We start from the raw sequence: 20581 nt of genomic DNA on the forward strand, positions 1-20581 counted from the left end.
ACCATAATTTTCATTAAGTGCCTTAGGCCGCGTACTCATCAGCCGCCCTTCACATGTAATATTTTACTATTGTATAATATATTTTCCAATGGGGTCTATTACAAATGTTTTATGATATTTTCGTTTTAATTCTATACTCATACATACATTCAGACACCAATCAACTCTAATTTAATCCACATACAAATGCAATAAAAAGCTGTGCTTCAAATTTCTGTTTCCTACGGACATTTTCGACCATTGGTCAGATTAAATGTAATACTCGGAGCCAGCACATACACATACACATGCATACGTTCGTTATTGGAATTTGCATGACTTACACATATCACTTTGCCACATGTCATTGATATACGATTGTGTTTTTATTTGCATATTTTTGCATATTTTACAGGAACTATGATATAAAAGTGCCTTAATCCCAAAACCGTAAGCAAATGCATGTATAGGAGGAGTTATAGGTATATGTATGTATGTGTGAGTATTTCAGAACGTCAGGTAAATTTACGAAAGATTGATTGATTGCAAATACAACTTTGTCGTGCAGCCAGTCAGTCCGTCAACCCAAAATCCGTGACAACTGTATACAGGGGGAGGCAAAAAATTGCATCGATTAAGAGTGAAAGGTGCTGAAAAACAAAGAAAATCAATTTTTAACAAAAACCAGATTTGACGAGCAATTGGTTTCGTACGGCATTGGAAGAGGTGTAGGTAAGATATGTCAGGGTATATTTAATGTAATAGTCACTAAGTAGTAATTCGACTTAAATAGCAGGGTATTCAGCGCGGGTGGCTTTATTCATACAGCGAGCTGTGAGATTTTTTTATTGTATATTGTTTTCCGCTAATGCATAAAATTTAGTTCCAAGTTCTTAGATTTTTACATTATGAAATATGGCCCTTTTCTGCATGATAACTGCCATTTGAATCGAACCCAAGACCATCGAATTTTTAGTTGATTGCCATGACTGTGTATGAACTTCTTCTTCTTCTGTTTGGCGCGCTAACGATGTTTCCCGAGTTTAACAAAGCGCGCCAGTCGTTTCTTTCTCGTGCTAAGCAGCGCCAATTAGACACACCAAGTGAAGCCAAGTCCTTCTCCACCTGATATCTCCAACGTAGAGAAGATCTTCCTTGAATACTTCTTCTGCCTCTGTTACCACTAGCTGATACCGCATCGAATACTTTCAGAGCCGCAGCGCGTGTATCAATTCAGACGACATGACCCAGCCAACGTAGCCGCTGGATCTTTATTCACTGCGCTATGTCTATGTCGTCATAAGGCGCATACAGCTCATTGATCCATCGTCTACGATACTCACCGTCACCAACGTACAGAGATTCACAAATCTTCCACAGAATCTTGCACTGAAATACTCCAAGGGACGCCTCATCGGATGTTGTCACCGTCCAAGCTTCTGTGCCATATGATAGGACGGGCATGATGAGAACCTTATAGAGAAGACTTTACTACCAAATTGCTTACTTAGTCAAAAGTAGCACTTGTTGGCAAGTGAGATTCTCCGCTGGATTTCAAGACTGGCATTGTTATCGGTGTTATTGCTGGTTCCTCGGTGAACGAAGTCATCTACAACCTCGATATCATAACTGTCAACAGTGACGCATGTGCGCCGACTATTTGCTTGATGACAGGAGGTACTTCGTTTTGTCCTCGTTCAGCAACAGACCCATTCGTGATTGTATGAATTAACAAAGCGAATTCCCAAAGAGAATCAAAAGCTTTGATTTTAACGTCAACCATTCACTAGGCAGGGCGCCACTTCCGTATGGGACACACATTTGCGTGTGTATATTTTTTAAGCATAGGTACCTTAATGCATATGCAAATACGGCACTGCTTGAATTGATTAAAAGTAAAATAGAGAATAAAGAAGATACAATGGAGACGTAATCGTAATCAGTGAATCGCAGTGGCCTAACCAACATAACAACAAGTGCAGCACAGAGTTGACATGCAAACCGAGAGACGAGCAAACAAACAAACGAATCACCACCCGGACGGACATGCATACATTGGACAGACAAAACAGAAACAATACGACATCCTGTTGACAACGCATAATTGAGCGCGAGCAGTCGGGAGCCCAGTCAATGAGGTAACCAGACAGTCAGCTAGTCAGCGAGTTGGTGGAGAGTTCGCGCGGCTGTTAGGCAGCCAGTCATGTGCATATTATAATGTGTTCTGCGCTCTACGACAACGTAAATCTCAACGAAATTGTCGACGTCGACGACGGCAAACGTCAAGTACTCGTAGAGTGACCCATCGCGCATTTGGCAGCGTTCAACTGGCTGGTGAAGCAAGCAGTAGAGTTGGACGGAGTTCAAGGGTGCAAGCGGCGGTAAAATGTGGACCACCAGCTACGCTGCGGTAGCCCAGTTTACCAACTTAATTGAGCATACTCGAAATACAAATAAAGAGCTGATATATATATTATATACAATAAAAAATAAAAAAATAAATCTATGTAAGTAGGTAATCCTGCATACGAATAACACAAAAATGAAATTGTTTAAGCAGGCGAAGAATGAACAACTTAAGTCACTGCCTAAGAACTTATCAGCGATGCTAATCGTTGATAAAATGAGCCAGAATATGGAACGACAGGCAATCGCATTGCGCGCAGATGGACAACAAGCAGCGCATATGTAAAACATACATACATACATACATGAATTGCGGTGCATGTGATTGTTGAATGAAGTTGTGAAGTAGCAGGCGCACCGAACACACACAACGCTTCGAGAATTTCGAAAAAGTAGTGGAAATAAACGAGAGGCGAAAAGGCAATGATTTTGTAGTTAGTGCAGCTATTGATTATTAAAATAAAATAAAAAAATAATGCACTTAATTGGCCATTTGATTAGCGCGTCGAAATTTAAACAGCAGCCGCTGCGCCAGCAAACGCCTAGCGGTTGAACAAACGACAATCGTGGCGCGCTAAGAAGGTGAAGTAAACGCTTAGGTAATTACTTTAGACCATTGGTTGCTTTGATTTATTACATTTTTCGCTTTTTGTTATGAGTTTGTTTGGTAGGAATTTTTTGATTTGATAAATTCTAATTTATTATTGACCATTTCACGCATTTCAAGTACACAGCAAAACATTCACTCGCGAAGGCAGGGGGTTGTGGAAAACAAATTTATTGCCCGTATTTAAAAAGTAATTAATCAGACCAATTTAAGGCTATAGCGAAACCAATCAAGTACAAGAATCTGGCAACTCAGTTGGAACAGCATAAATCGCTCAATGTCCGCGCAAGCATATCCAATCGATTTTGTAAATACAAACAAAAATCGGTACGAGTATGTATGTATATGTGCGCGTTCAGAGTGATGGATTTACCACAAAAAAATCAATTCAATTGCCAGCCGAAAACAAAGCCGTTCTATTCTAATCGGTAGCGAACACATTAAGCCACATGCAATAGAAATGTATGTATGTGTTGATATATACATAGGTATACATGGTAGACACAAGGTGGCGCAAAATTAATCATCCTTTCGGAAGATTCATAATTTTCGCAAATGGCGTCGTATTATTTGACACTTGTGAACCAAACAGCTGGCGAGCGAATTGAATACTAAAGGTGGCGTCTCCCCAAAACAGTTACTTTATTTTTCGCCGCTTGGACAAGTCTGACGTCAAGCTACTTTCCAATATAAAATAAACGTACGAAACAATCAAAAGGAGGTGACAATGGTGTTATGTAAAAATATAATAAATATATTTTGTGAAAATTCAGTGAATGCCTTGACAATATTGTGATTTGTAAGATTTAAACTAAACAAACTAATGAAAACGAAGTACCGCATGTTAAATTGAGAAAGCAAAAATTTGCAGTGCTCCAAATGTTCAGACCAAATGCAATTGCGTTTTTATGCGAATTATGCAGTGGCGCCTGCCGTAGCCGAATGGTTTGGAGCGTGACTACCATGCGGAATTCACAGAGAGAACGTAGGTTCGAACCTCGGTGAAGCACCAAAATTAAGAAAACCATTCTTCTAATAGCGGTCACCCCTCAGCAGGCAATGGCAAACCTCCGAGTGTATTTCTGCCATGAAAAAGCTCCTCATAAAAATATCTGCCTTTCGGAGTCGGCTTAAAACTGTAGGTCCCTCCATTTGTGGAACAACATCAAGACGCACGCCCCAAATAGGACGAGGAGCTCGGCCAAACACCCAAAAAGGGTGTACGCGCCAATTATATACACATATATGCGGGGACAAGAAAGTGTATGTGTGTGTGTGTGTGTATAATTTCTTGTGTTTGGTAGTTTCTATTGCTTCCGCCTAGTCTTTCTCTTCTCATACAACTAATTCCCCCTCCTTTTGTTTGTTTATTCATGGAGGGTGACGACGCAGCGAATTCGGAAGTCGCAACCTTGTGTGCTATCATCCTGGTTACCAACAGACAAGCAATGGAGCGCGTAAAGATCAAATAAAAGCTTTCACCACTCAAAATAATTTTTTTATATAGCAAAAAAGTTATTCAAAAACAATAATTGATGATTAATTTTGCGCCATCTATACAAGCGTTAATATCTGCACAAACTTTCAAGTTATAATAACAGTAAACTAATATAGTTATGTTTCTCGGCTGCAATTCGCCAACTTTTGCTTTCACGAAATATAAAAGTAAAATAATAAATAGCAATAAAAATGTGACGAAAGTCAGCTAATTACTTGCAGTTTCCGCCTAATTCAAATTAAAAACGAACTGAAAGCTACCCTTCACCACCATGAACTGGCTGATCCGCTTACTTTTTCAATGCTCGAAATAGTAAAGTAAAGAAAGGTTAGCTAACTTCATTCAACGCCTTCCACGTACTACTTTTTTCTTTATTAGCGATTCTCTAAATAGTGGCAAGGCAGTGAAACACGCGCAGAAAACATGTAAAGCCTTGCAGCTAAAATTGCAATTGCAACTAAAAAAGACCTTAGACATTTTTTCTCTTACAAATATTTTTCCTTTGAAATGCTTCTTAATGCATGTTTTGGAAACTGAAGTATTTCACTAATTTGCAAAATTTTTATTTAAATGCCCTTTCTCTTTTTCCGATTTTATTTGAAAAAAACTTAAACGACAAAATATCTGCCATTTTATTTGGTTGACTTTATCGTCGCAAAAATATTCATGCTTCACTCCGTACTCTAACGGGAGTTTGGTAGGCAGCCGCTGAATTTACGTATCATAGTTCTCGAAAAAAAGAAACCACTTATAAGTAAATGTAACCAGCAAAAATAGTTGCAGTCTGCTAAAGATCATAAAGGGTGATCAGATTAGAGGTACTTTTTCCAATAGGGTTTCTTTGACAGATCACGCGTGACTGCTGTTAGGCTAAATACATCATTTTTTCTGTATTGAATGACATTTCATCGTGGAAAGACCTACACCTCAACAACGTTTACAGTTGTCGTGCAGTTAGTTGTATTACGGAAATCGATGCTCTGCGAAAAGTGTACATCGCGCGCTCAGGCCAACTTATGATGCTCAGCGATGAGACCCATTGTTGGTTTAGTGGCTACGTCAATAAGCAAAATTGCCATATTTTGGGCCGAAGCCATTCAAGAAAAGTCATCAGATCGACCCCCACAGCAGCCGTTTGGTGCAACCTATGGGCTGGAGGAATCATCGGTCCATATTTCTTCAAAGACACGGCTGGCGCCAATGTAACAGTGAATGGCGAACCCTATCGCGCCGTGGTAAACGAATTTAGATGCTGAAGCCCGTGATTTCCACAACATGACGGCGAACGGCGCTACTTGCCATACATCCCGTGAAGCAATGGACTTATTGCGTCTTCGTTTCGGTGCTCAGTGGATTAGCCTTAACCGGCACATATGGCAAAAGTCCTAAAATCGTGGTCCCAGGGGAATAAAGTGGGCGTAAGGGATATAATTTTCAGACTTAAACTCCATAGAAAAGTTATGGGAAATTTCAAAAGAGGATTGGTCGCAATAACGTAGCAAATGTTTACAAAAAACAAAAAATTGAAAAAAATGGCGGACGTTCAAAGACGAAACCCCGTTTTCTGACCCCTTTTTTGATTTTTAAAGGTCCGAAAAAAATACTAAACAATTTTTTGTCCGAATAATCGTAGTCCACACGATAACGAAATTCATACAGAACAATAACCCTTTCGTCTTTTTGATTTTAAACACATGTAAGTCCCGGAATGCGTGTCGCCAGCGACATACCTTTTTTTGGAAGGTCATTTTTTGAAAACCCACAACTTTTTGAACGAACCACATAAAAACTAAAAAAAAATTTTGTTTTTTAACAATAAATCAAAAAATAAAATACTCGAAAAAAACTAAAAAATTGTATTTCGTTTCTGTTTTACACGCTCTTAAAGAACCACCCAAAAGCACCATGTCAAATGAGGCGAGGGCCTTAAGGTATGAATTGTGAAACTAAACTTTAGAAAAGAGAAATAACCTCATAGAAAAGTTACGGGAAATTTAAAATGAGGATTGATCGCAATAACTTAGCAAATGTTTTTTTTCTTAAAATAAATAAAATTTGAAAAAAAAATGGCGGGCGTTCAAAGACGTTCATCAGAGACAGCTAAATTCTGTGCAATTACCAGTATTCGCATTAACTTATTTCGGTTGCAAAACGCAACTGGCGTTACTATAGAAGAAGTAAGCACGCGACGAACAACAGCAACCTCCAGCTTTTGGTGGGAAACCTTCTCTTTTAAACACTGCAGCGCTCGCTCCTGCCTACGTTCGACGTGGAGCTGTTGTTTCTTCGTCAGATAAATATAAGTGTATGGCACCTAAACTCCCATGTCTGAACAGCAAAGGACTTAGCAAAAATAATCCCACGGATGGCGTTGAAAACCATTAAAAAGAAACATATGTGACGAAACTTGGCTCGAATGTTGGCATCAAAACTCAATGCATTAAATATTCTTTTTATTTTTTCAAATTCATGGACTTATCCCCTTTTAATAGGATTTTAAAAGCAAATTTATTGGACAAAATCACTACCTTCAAGTTCTTGCTGTGTGAGAGATAAAGAAAGAAATACCTGATTTGTGGAACGATAATTCTTCAGCTAACTACCAAAAAAATGTGCTGGCTCACTCAACATTGTTTGTCAAGAGATTTCCAGCAAAGTACGCGGGAAAAACTACAGGAGGTTCCCATTTCGCGCTACCGCTACTTGTCTCTAACTGAAATTTGTATTCTCTTTTCTTTTATCTGACTTTCTTACATTAACCTAACCTAACTTTTCCTACTTGATTACTATCGGCGGTAATTTCGGCACCCTCCTCTTAGTTCTCTCACTAATCGCATTATTACATATATATAAGTTCATTTACGTCACGACAGTGTGACGCAAATTTTTTTACGAAATCATTCCTGGCCAAATACAGCAACCCAATATTAGACCAACCATCTTATTCACCGTACCTTGCCATGTGACTTCCAAATTCCGCATTATAATGCGCAATATTTGAGTTGCTTGAATTGGTCAAAGAGAAAGTGGCACACATTTTGACGGTGTTCACAAAAGAAGGAGCTACTGCTAACGCCCAGCTCACTGCCTCACTCATTCGCGCTTACTTTTTCCTAACAAATTAAACAGATTGAAAATGCATAACATCGTCTACAAAAAAAAAATTATCAAAAATCAACGCGAACTTTCAGCCATTTTAAACTGGCACATTATTATACCAAAATTTAATGAGGTTTAAGCTGTATACTCAGGAATAAAGGGTTTTTCAATAAAAGGTATTACAGGTGAATGGATTGCGCTATCGACAGATGATTATCGATTTTTTACGGCCGGAATTGGATGGTATTGATCTGGACAACGTTTATTTTCAACAAGACGGCGCTAGGTGCCACACAAGGAACGAAACCATTGATATTTTACGGGAAAAGTTTCGGGACCATGTTATCTCTGGAAGAGGTGATCACAATTCGCCACCGAGATCTTGTGATTTAACACCTCGTTACTTTTTTCTTTGAAAGAGAAGGTCTACGCCAACAGCCCAGGGTTGATTCAAGACCTCAAAGATGGAATTCGTGAGGCCATCGAGGACATAGGGCAGCCTCTTTGCAATTCGGTTATGGAAAATTTCATGAAAAGGATATTGCCATGTAAGCGTGGTCGTCGTGGCATTTGCCTTATGTTATTCTCCACTATTAACGGCATATTTTCCTTTTTATAATGAAATAAAAAAATATTAAAAAATAGTATATTTCTTTGAAAATCAAAATAACACCTCTTATTGGAAAACCCTTTACTTAGAACATTTCTAAAAGTTCTGACAAAAAAGTTTGAACTTTTGGTAAAATTTGTTGAATGTTTTTAAAATTTTTACAAACTACCTACATTTTTATAAAAATATAAAAAAATAGTAAACTTATGTCACGTAGCTATTACAGTAAGCACAGGTTTATGTGTACCATTTCGTCATCACACAACATTTCACACATACAAATACAGGCACTATGCCGCACTTATCTAGTTCGCTCTATCGCACACATCTATCTTCAGCAGCATTCGAATACAAAATCGATTCGCTTCAAGCTTTAATTGTACCAAGAAATGGAATCAGCCCATCTTTGCTCAAGTCAATAAAAAATTCCCATATTCCTTTGTAATACAACACATTTTCGGCAAAAGAATCCACATATGTATGTGTGTATACATGTGTATGAATGTACAAGGTGTGAGGGCGTCAATTGCAGTCACGAACATGCACGCTAAGCACCTCATAGTCGAGTCCACACGCTTGGACACCAGTCGACAACCTGCAGCCGAGAAATGGCAAGCGACAATGAGGCTACTGCAATGCGACAGAACCGTTGATAAAACAAAACCAAAAAATCGCACAAATTTAAATGATCAACTCGTCCACGGAGTAGGTGAACGACACAAGATGATGGTGGTTCAGCTAACTGACGACCAGCCAGCCACTGGCTGTGCTATTGTTTATGGCCAAGTGGCATGTAATGCGTGCTCAAATAGCGCTCAAAATCACCCGGTATTGCGATGACGACATTGCCGCCGCCACGGAAACACTTGTTTCTCGACGGCCCAGTCACATTCGAAAGAAATTTGCAATTTTAATTCTTAATCGCAGCCGGTGACCAGACCAGCAACGCTAACTGGCGAATGCACCGTCGACTAGCGAAGAATGTAGCCACCCTTCATGAGCTGGTGAGGTAGTGCACGCTGGCGTATTCAGCCATATTCCTGTTGAATTTATGCAAATTTATGCGACAAGGAGCGAACTTTTCTGGCAATTTGTTGCATATGGCAGCGAATGTGAATGTGACGCAGTGGCAATGGCGGAGTCGGTGGCAATGTTGCCAACACATTTGCCGCCATCGTTTGTTCGCTATTTTGAAAGTCCAAAAAAAAACACAATTGTTGCTGATACATAGTTGGGGATAGCGCTGCGTACGATAGCAATTAATTGGACGAACTGCTGGTCCGCTGCCGAAGCAAGCTTGCCGGCTGCCTGGTTGCTCGGTCTGTGCGCCAGTCGTGACAATCAACAGATATATGTGTGGATGTGTGTGTGTATGTATTTATGTATGCATGATCAAGGATTAAAAGTACGCCCACACAATTTAGCATAGAAATGGAGGAATAGTTTTGAGACTTTCAATCACCTTCTATACCTGCATACACCTGAGTGGACAATAATAGCAGCGCGACATATTGCAAAGTTTTGACTATTCATTTATTTTTTAATTTCGTAAGTTCGAATCTCCATGAAACACCAAAATAATAGAACAAGTTTTTTTCTAATAGCGGTCGCCGATCGGCAGTTCTGTCATGAAAAATTTCCTCATAAAACACCCTTTGCCGTGCGGAGTCGGCTTAAAACTGTAGGTCCTTCCATTTGTGGGACAAGATTAGGGCAAATATGGGGAGGAGCTCGGCCAAACACCCAAAAAGGGTGTACGCACCAATAATATATTTTTATAAACGAAAAATTAGATCACTCAAAGTTTCAAATTGTATACAAAGTTTTAAATATTCAACAAATTTCAAATTTTTTACTCGTAGTTAGAATTTTTACAATAATTCTGGGTATGTCCATTCAATTTTCAGAAAATAAAGTAGCAACTTGAAGTGGCTGAAAATTGGCTTTGATTTTTAACAACTTTTTTTTTGTTAACGAACTTTTTTATATAACTTGCAAGGCGCATTCATTTAAGGTGTTGGCACTAGACCCACAACACTGTTCTGTACGTTTGATTGTCAAACCAAAGTATTGAGAAACTAGGAAACAAATAATGAATTCGCCTTGTTTCATTCTGAGCTGACAGCCACATATACCCCGCGAAAGAAAAAAACAACTCAGCTGATTTACCAATATCACCTTTAATATGTAGATTCGCCTTGATAACTAGAAAGCAGACGTCAGGATAGGCAAAAAATGTTCAAAAATTAGCGCAATTCTTACGTCTCTTCAAACTTAGGCTTTACTATACCAAATGGACTATAAAGAAGTATCCTTCAAATTTTTTAAAAAATTCGGATAAAGAAGTTTAAAATTTTGATGACATTTTTTTTTAATTTTGTACAAAGTTTGAAATTTGTTGTAAAGTATATGGTTTTTGCTGTAGTATGAACACAATTTTTATAAAAACAAAACTAAAAAAAGATTCATAAAAAATTAAATAATTTCTAAAACCTTGCAATATGTCGCACTGCTATTATTTTGCACACAGCTGTGCATACGAGTACACATGCACCTATTTCAGACTACCAAGTCTCTGCCTCTGCTTATTGTTAGGCTGTATGGGTGTGTGTCGCTGCTTGCATAAATACGCATAAAATTAAGTGTTACTGCAACACCCGAGCAGTTCAAGAGGCCGAGTCGTTAAAGCGCAAACAGAATGCGATTTAATATTTACTGGATTACCAATGCAAAGGGCCATTCGCCTACACAAATACATACATACACACGTGTGGAATAAACTTTTACACAACCGATATTAGTAATGCCAATACAATAACTTTGTGCAAGCATCGATATTTGCCTTTGCAAAATGTGGGTTCGCAGGCGATCGCACTCGAAATTACGCTCATAAAGTCAAATGACAAAATATTTACTGCAATATGAGTAGCTGGTATTTGTCCTCTGTGTTCTTGTATTACAATGTTTGTTTGAATTTATTGCACTTTTTTCATTCCCCAATTCAAATCTGTTCGTTTGCTTAGCCTGAGCATTGCGCAGCTGCGCTACCAAATGACCACCAAGCGCGGCGAATCGATTTACTTTGTTCATAAGCAATTCCATTATTCTTTATTAATATAAATAAATAAATGAATTGCTTGTGTTTTCTTTGGAATTGTTGTTGCTTGCTAAATTGCAAAGTGGACATATTTGATATTTATTTTATCCGACCACCGAGAAATATGGAAAATTAGAACTGCGAAGTGAAGTCGACACTTTTTGATTAAAATGGTTAATTCCATCAGCAGTCATATTCGCCTAATCCTCACTTCGTGCATCCTTAACTATTGTAAAGTTTTTGCAAATTTCGCAAGCATCTTAAGTTAGTACATTTGGAATTGATACAATTCTAGTTATACTCAAATTAATGGGACTTTTTTCGTCAAATACTTTGATGTAATAATAATAAGACGCAGCCAATTGAGTGTTTGTTGTAATTCTGACAAGTTCAGTAGACCCTTTTTGAAAGATGCACCCTTGAGCAAAGGTTAGTTGAGGTCGTAGCGGTTGTCCACTTTGGGACACACTCAGGCTTACATCCCAAATTTGATCTATCTAAAAGCGAAGTGTACTTTTTAAATTGTCTCTTTCTCTTTTTCAACTCTTTTTCTCTTTTTCCTCTGGGCTTGTCTGCCTATAAGGCAGTGCCCCGTTCTAACACTCGTAGAAATCTGTGTAGCACACACGGCTATGCCTCTTTTGGTTCAGCAGGAATTCTGTGCTTTTAGCATTGATTCTACAGGTGGGTTCCTCACGACATCTTTCATTCGTTATTCTTACAAATTTCTCAAAATTTGTAGAGGTATGCCACTTCATGTGCCATTTTCTATTTTCTCGCTGAGAGGCTTAGTAGCGAGTCTCGCTAGTTTATTGGCTTTACAATTCCTCTGGATTACACAATGATCGGGCGCAATAACCCTTTCATCTTGTTAAGAGATGTGCCACATTTCATGGCTACCTTAGAGGTTATCGACTGTTTTCTCAGAAATTTTATCACCCTCAGGCTGTCCGGCATATCAATTCACAGCACCAGTGCCGCAGTCGTAATTAGAGTTCAACCTAAAAATTACTGCAAAAGCCACGAATGTTTCCGAAAACAATTGCCCGTGTGACTGCTAATGAAACATTAAAAAAGTATTTCCAATGTCTCTCTTTCAGATGTCTCTGTGTGTAAATCGGGACTAAGTGGCAAATAAAGATTAAAACAGTTTTGTGAATTTTGCGTCTTTCACCGTTGCAGCACAAATAAGATGTTTGGCAGCAAGTTCGAGATGTGTTCGTCCCGTCAAGTGAATATTGACAAGCAATGTGTCGTTTTTACTCCGACAATAGGTCTTGGAAGTTGCGCCTATTGACTACAGCGTGAGGCTACGATACAAATGCGATTCTTAAAATAATTTATCGGGCAGATTCTGTAATTCATCCTCATTTTGAACTTCATTGAAATTTTGTGGCAATTTCATTGAAATTCATTGAAACTCCTGCCTTCATTGAAGTTTTTTGCTTGGTACAATTTCTAGCTGTTTTTACAAACAAAGTTATGCAAATTATGTTATAAATACTTAATCTCAAAAATAGTATTCAAAAAGGGGTAAAAATGAGACGAAAACTTTTCCATTTTCAATACATTTATAAACATTACCGAAATGGGGCTATCAAAAAAGTGAGGTTAAGTAAGTGGCATCGCCTTTTTTATTGCATAATGCTCAAATACTAGTTTGATGCTGTGAGGCTGCTTACTGTGAGCTGAACCACATAAAAACTGCGACGACCCCACCTATTGGAACAAAGTAAATCATTAATTGTACAAATTAAATATTTTTTTGGGCTTTGTATAAAAAAATTAAGTAATTTGACATTGTTTTTGTTACTGTTGTCTTTAACGACGATCCACACCTTGAATCGATTGGCTTAACTTGTGGTAACAATAGAGGTTCATACCACATAGATATAAGGTCCAACTCTTATTTAAGCCAGTTCATACGATCGGGAAATCTGAGGAGCACCGAGACTCCTCAGACGATTAATAGCAAAGTATGTCTGATTATGGCGACCGCCGTAGCCGAATGGGTTCGTGCGCGACTACCAGAGAGAAAGTAGGTTCGAGTCTAGGTGAAAGAACAAAATAAAGAAAAAGTTTTTTCTAATAGCGGTCGCCACTCGGCAGGCAATGGCAAACCTCCGAGTGTATTTCTGCCATGAAAAAGCTCCTCATAAAAAAAACATATCTGCCGTTCGGAGTCGGCTTGAAACAGTAGGTCCCTCCATTTGTGATAGAACATCAAGACGCACACCACAAATAGGAGGAGGAGCTCGACGAAACACGCAAAAAGGATGCACTTGTACAAAAGTCTACGTAATCCTTGCTTAAAATGCAATCGGCTTCATAGTTATAGTAACTGTTCTCTTCCGTCTAGCGTGAGGAGCTTCTGCAATCCTTTCACTTCCTCTTGCAAATAGAAGCTTGACTGTAGTACAGATGATAACATCTGGCTCATTCCATAGCAGAGTGGATTATCTTTGAGAACACGAACGTGCTTCAGGAACAGCCTTATTTCTGGCAGTCAAAGTTTCTTGAGGTCGCACTTTTAACCCTTTTGCACGTTCTTCTGCTAAATTGGTGTAAGAAGCTATGTGATCCTTACATTTTAGATATACGAAGAATTCAGAAGTTCTAGGAAAAAAATAACGGAGAACATTTTGGTGCAACATTTTAATCTTCTTACTCCACAATCGATGAGTATTTTGTATCTTTTTTGCGAGAAATAGTTAAAATACTCCAAACAGAGGGAAATAGCGGGTTAAAAAGTACCACAGAAATATTTGTCATAAGATTCTACTATAAGTCTGTTAATATACCAAATTTCAGTTTAAATGCCAGAAGTAAGCGATACCGGAAAATGTTTACTGTAACTTAATTTTATTGAAAACAATTTTTCCAAACCACATCAACGAAATTAAGCCTCGTACATTATTTACCTTTTTGGACTCATAGAATGACTGCTCATGTCAATTCTTTTTAAAATTCCTAAAGTTGCTGGGTGCACTTCCATGCCACGTTTGATGGTGACATCTCAGTTGCTCAACTTCCTAATAAACCTTTCTATGTAATAAGCCAACGGCTAAAAATATTCTTTCTGCAAAATACTCTTCTACGCTACTATTTTAGAGTTATTTCCAAATTTCAATAATCGTCAGCTGCTTTGTTGCCGCAATGCATTGTCAACAACCTTTTGTTTCGTTTTATATTAGTATGTCGCGATAAATCGCCGACGGCAAAACAAGCTGGCTTACTAGCAAAAGTTACGCACGATGCAAAAGCGTAAGTTCACATTGATTTGCACTGCAGAAAGATGTAAGGCGAAACTTGAAAAAAAATGTTTTGTTGTAAGGGTTTCCAAACGACGCACCTAAATTTTGTTTTAAAATAAAAAAATTAAAAATTTTGATTCCTTCACGTTTCACTACTTTTATTCAAAATACGACTCTTAACAAATATGTCTGACAAATGCAAAATTAAAAAGGACATCATTTAAATGTTTATAGACTATGAATAGTCTGTAGGTAAAATCTGCCAAACATCGATTCATGAATGCCTAATTGTTGAGAACGTCGAGATATCGATATTGAAGTTTGTGCACCAACATTTTGCGCTACACCAACAATATTCTCAATAGAACGCCAAGTTTTTGGTCGGCCAGTAATTTTTCGGTACTCAACAGAACCAGTTTCTTGAAATTCACCAACCTTTGAATGGTGGACTCATTCGGATAATTATTTCGACCAAAAAATAGGAATTTCGCGCTATTTCGTTCTTAAGCATCGAAAATTTTCGTAACAAATTTAAATAATTTTAACGCGTTGTTCCATCGGTCTCGTATAAAATTGTGCATTTGTCTACTTAATAAAAATCAGAGATGAAAAAAGTAGCGCCTATTAATTATCATATTTACTACTGACATTTAAGAGCTTGAGATATGGTAAGAAATTGTGCTTTATTTTTAACATTAAACTTACGACGCGGCAGTAAATTTTACACTCTTTTCCGTTTCTACATCTCTGCAGCATAAAATAGCTGTTGAAGTAAAGGGTTAAACTTTCAATTACTGCAACAATGCATTTGTATGGTGGGTGTAGGGGCGTGACACCAATCATTATCTCCATTAGAAAGAGAAAGAGCCACCATTTAACTGTGTAGGTTCCAACCTCTTAGGGTCCCTATTGAGTCTACAAAGAAAGCGTAAAAACTATGTTTTTTCACGACCGTATTTGCTTATTGTTAACCGAGCAAGTATTTAACTAAAGCTTTATAGTTCATAATATTTATGAAAATGTGTTATGTAAAATATGTAAGCGCCACAAGCGAAAACTTTAACTAGAAAATCGCGCGATTTGTTAGTCCAAATTTTCAATAAAATATTTATAAAAATATTGTTTTACGCGATATTTTATTCCCAAGTTTTACTACTTATGTATACAAATTTTTTTTATCCCAACAGCGCCGCAGACAAAACCTTGGACTTAAAAATTTTGGATTATTTATAAAAATATTGTTTTATCGTAGGCCAAAGGTTAATTTCACTCATTTCAAAAACAACAAAAGGTCTATCAAACTTAACTTTCTGGGGTTTTCCAGCGAAACGGAAAAATATTTAAAAAAATAACAATAAATAAATTTTATTGAAAAAAAAATTTATAAAAAAATTATATTTCAAAAAACTCTTTGAATAGCGGCTCGTCATCTCTGAAAAAAACGTCCGACGTCCGGTGGCCTTCGGATCACGAACACGCTCAGCATCATATTCCTCAATCAATATGCAAAGGATTTTCCAATAAGAGGTGTTATTCCCGTAAATGATCAATGGTTTCGTTGCTTGTGTGGCACGTTGCGCCGTCTTGTTGAAAATAAACGTTGTCCAGGTCAATACCATCCAATTCCGGCCATAAAAAATAGTTAATCATCTCTCGATAGCGCAATCCATTCACCGTAACTGTTGCTCCGGCTTCATTTTCGAAAAAATAAGGTCCAATGACTCCGTCAGACCATAAACCGCACCAAACAGTCACACGTTGAGGATAGAGAGGCTTTTCAACAATAACTCTTGGATTTTCTGAGCCCCAGATCCGACAATTTTGCTTGTTGACGAAGCCACCGAAGTGGAAATGGGCCTCATCACTCAAGATGAATTTTAGATGGAATTTCGGATCATTTTCATGCATTTCAACGACCCAATCAACAAAGGCACGGCGTTGTTGAAGATCGGCCGGCTTGAGTTCTTGTGTTAACTGGATTTTATAAGCCTTAAGACCCAAATCGTTTTACGTTTGTGGAATACTTAATTCCAAAGAATGACGAGGAATGGGCAAACCTAGGTTTTCTTCAACACTTTCGGCTACAACATCAATATTATCGGCTGAGCGACGTATACTGGTTTTATTCGTCACATCACTAACTTTTCCCAACAGCTCGAATTTTTTCACCAATTTCTGTATTGCGGTCCGACAAGGTGCTTCACGATGACCCAAAAATGTTCGAGTTTGACGAACCGTCTCTGCCAAATTTTCTCCATTTTTATAGCGAATTTTAATAATTTCATTGCGTTTTTTAAGCGTGTATCGTTCCATTTATATTAATGGCGTAGTTTCTACTTGTCAAATATCAAAAATGACAGCTTCAAAAGTGACATCTACTGAAATAGCGGGCAAAATAACACCTGTTATTGGAAAACCCTTTATATAAAATTGGTACCTTTGACTGGCTGGGTTTCTTCTTATTTCGTATTATTCTTTTCTCATTATCGTTGATTTGACAGTTCATTTTGCACTGTACGAGTATTACCAACAACTTATTACAAATAGGAGGAGCAGCTCGGCCAAACACGTAACAGAAGTGCACGCGGCAATTATTTACTTTATTTTTTTTTATTTACTTTTTTATTTTTTGGCAATATAATACCAGCATTTGTAGTCATATAATTTTAATAAAATACGAAGTATTATTTAGTAAGCAAAAGCTTCAAACCAAATGTTCAATAAATAAAGGCTGCTTATAGGAGAATATTGTTGCTTTTCGGTGTTTATATTTAGGAAATATAAGCGCATTTTTTTAAACGTATGCAACTTGCGCATTTTTAACGTTGAATGTTGCTATCAATTCTTAATGGTAATTTATAAAAAGTATATTACTATAAATCAAAAGGCTGATATATTGACTACATTTGTGCGTAATAATTTTTAAACTCGCTCCACGCACTTAGCAATTACAAGCAGACCTTTCGTGGTAGCAATGAAAAGACATTTGTGTTGTGAAAAGACACCTATTTTTCAAAGAAAACCAAAAAGTTGTATAGTTTCATTTCCGCACTCTGTAACTGGCATTAATTTAGATTCATTTATTCAAATAGCTAAACCACTACAACACAAAAACGTCTATTTCATTAAAGGAAAACGAAAATGCTGTAAAATTTACTATCACCTCTACATATTCATACATTCGAAATTTTTCCGTATAAGTGAAAGGATAACATAACAAAGGATAAAATAATAAAATTGTAATCTATCTCTTTCACTCTTAAGACAGTTGGTTAAATTTTTCCTTTTGCCATATCGAATTTTCGAATTTTCTTTCGAATACACACACATTTATAGTATGCGCGTGTGCGCCGAACAGCTGATTTTAACTACTCCTGCATCTTCTTTCGACCGAATGCTATAAACACTTTTTTTCACTGGTACATGCACAACACACAAACACACACATGCATGCACCATACTTTTGTAATACATCTGCCTTTAAGAATCTGTGCATCTGTGCATCTGTGGATCTGTTGAGAATGCCCACGCATTAAGGCAACTAAGGTTTGCACGTGCATTTGAATTTTTTGTATGTGTGAATGTATTGAATGGATTGTATGTAAGGATGTAGATATGTTTTTGTGTATATATATGTATATGTATTTATGTATACATCTATGTTTGTATATCTGCTAGTTGCACTCTTGCACTACCCACCTGTAAATCAGGATATCCGTAGGCGCTCTGATAAAGCACCAGTGTGGTGTAAATTATTGCCACGGCGAGTGTCATTGCTTGCAGGAGACGCTTGTAACGGTGCGGCATTGACGGCAGGATTACACTCATTATTTTAGCCCAAAACGTTAGTAGGTAGCAATATTGCTGATTTTTGTTGTTGCGGCCAAACCGATACACTTCTAAATGCAATGAAGCGTTGCGCTAGCTTCATGAGTGAGTTGGTTTTTGTATTTGTATACTTTTGTTGGTTTGTTATTATTAATCAATTCAAATTGCACAGTAAATATTTTTTTTAATGTACGTTTGTATATTTAGTATCACTTTGTTGCTGTTGTTTTTTTTTGTTTTTTGTTGATTAAAGCCACAAATTAGCTTATAATTAGCTCGTTGGCTGTGCGCTTCGAATTGTTTGCTTTCAATTCGCCGATTTTCCGTTCAATACAAATGATTTTTTTAAATGCATATACATACATATGTACGTATGTGTGTATGTATGCGACACTGCTGCACAAGCAAGTAGACACAATTTCCTCACAAGTTAGTTTTCCATTTCTGTTAGCACTTCACCAAATTCAATTAGCAAGCATTTCTTTTCAACTTCGAATAACGAAAATTCCCTAAAAACGTAATGTAAAATGCGCGCGCATGCGTACACTCTATACCGTGGTGTAGCAAGGTCTGATCGCGACTGATTGTTACCGCCTGGGTATCCAACAGATATCCCCTATATTTGTGGTATACCATACAACAACAAATGTGCATGCAACAATCCCACACACGCACACGCGCCTACATAAAAGTATCTAAGGCCGTTTGCTGTCCATTAATACATAAAAGCGAAAAATGTACGAATGAGGAAAACAAAACAGAAATCTACAAATAAAACAATACAACGTCACGATCGTGTCGCACTGGAAGTGTGAGCACAAGCGTGAGCAAGTTGTTCCAATTGGAAGCACAGAACCGGCTCTATGCATCAGAGCGAGTTGACTATAGGGTGCTCCCAAGTGGCTATCTCTCGCACAGACGTTCGTGATGTGTTCGTCACAATCGACTCGTATCTCAGCAGCACACTTTTCGTACTAAGTAAACCAACTGCAATTTTCCAATAAGAGCAGCAACTGTCGCGTTAAAATGAATATTAAGTCGGCGAGTAGGCAAAGAGGGCAGCTCCCCATTTCGCCTCACTGCTGGTCGTGGCCAAGAAGGCGCTCTTGCTGGGTACTCGTTCGTTTGCATGTATGTATGTATGTACGTAACATTTTCTTACTGCTGGACATTGCCTTGCAATTCGTTATGCGCCGCTAGCTTTCTTTCTGCTTTAGAAAAAGTGGGTATATATATAGGTATGTGTGAGTGAGTATGTGTGTGTATGTGCGAATTTATGTGTGTTTCTATTGTTCAAGCTTTAATCCGCTCTCATTTCCCATTTGCAATTTTTCTTCGCCCCATCTTGCATCTTCACTACACTTTATGCCTTGGCAAGTTACTCCATTCGGCCAACAGTTGCTGCAGCGGAGATCGTCAGTAGGCGCCTGGAGGCCTCAGCATTTCCTTTTAAATGTTTTTCTCATTCTTTTTTGCAGTAGAAATCAAGATGATGTTTTCGTTTGTGGGTTTGTTATTTGTTTTGCTTTTTCACTAATAATGCACTTTTTAAAAAATTCCCTAATTTATCACTCAGATAAGTTGCTCTGGGCTGAGAATGCACTGTAGGCATAAGCAAATTAATTTGTTTAATGGGTTTTAACGAATGAAAGGCTGTTGAAAGTATGGGATTTTGAGGTTTCTGAATGCGATTGCTTACTTCCATTGGAGATGAAACAACTGTTACTTTCTTTCATTCATTTCGAAACTAGTAGTCAATCAACGACGACTCCCTTAACCGATTCTTGTTTAAGCTCATGGTAGTGATTTTTTTCATTAGCCTTTTCTCTTCCGGAGTTGTTCTACGTTTTAATGCTAGATTTATGTTAAATATTGGAAGTGAGAATTTAATATGAAAAACGTAACTTGAGTGTAACAATTAAGGTTTTGGGAGCCCAAAGACGAGCTCCATGTAATGGTCTGAACATTATTGAAAATCTATAGGGATGACTAGCTCGTAAGGTGTATAAGAATTTATCACAATTTGAAGAAAAAATGCTTGAATGCGAATCATTACAGCGGTCTGGCCTGAAATTTCATTAGGTTATCTGGAGAATTTATACAAATCCATTTATCAACGTATTCATAAACAAGGTGGCAACGCAAACCATTAAGCTTTAAATAATAAATGTAAAAAAAAATTCCTATACCTGTTATTATTTTT

General features: G+C 37.6%; 1 protein-coding gene across 2 annotated transcripts in view; it reads right to left on the reverse strand.

Moving 5' to 3' along the window:
* The window catches only part of LOC128861451 (fringe glycosyltransferase), a 214572-nt gene extending 195617 nt beyond the window's left edge, over nucleotides 1-18955 (reverse strand). For both annotated transcript variants that reach the window (XM_054099590.1, XM_054099589.1), the window contains exon 1: nucleotides 18250-18955. In XM_054099590.1, the coding sequence (XP_053955565.1) occupies nucleotides 18250-18378 (129 nt within the window). In that variant the 5' untranslated portion in view covers nucleotides 18379-18955. The remainder of the gene's footprint in view (nucleotides 1-18249) is intronic.
* Between the last annotated feature and the right edge of the window lie 1626 nt (nucleotides 18956-20581).

Source organism: Anastrepha ludens, chromosome 4 (genome assembly GCF_028408465.1).
Source record: "Anastrepha ludens isolate Willacy chromosome 4, idAnaLude1.1, whole genome shotgun sequence".
In the NCBI taxonomy this organism is placed as follows: Eukaryota; Metazoa; Arthropoda; class Insecta; order Diptera; family Tephritidae; genus Anastrepha; species Anastrepha ludens.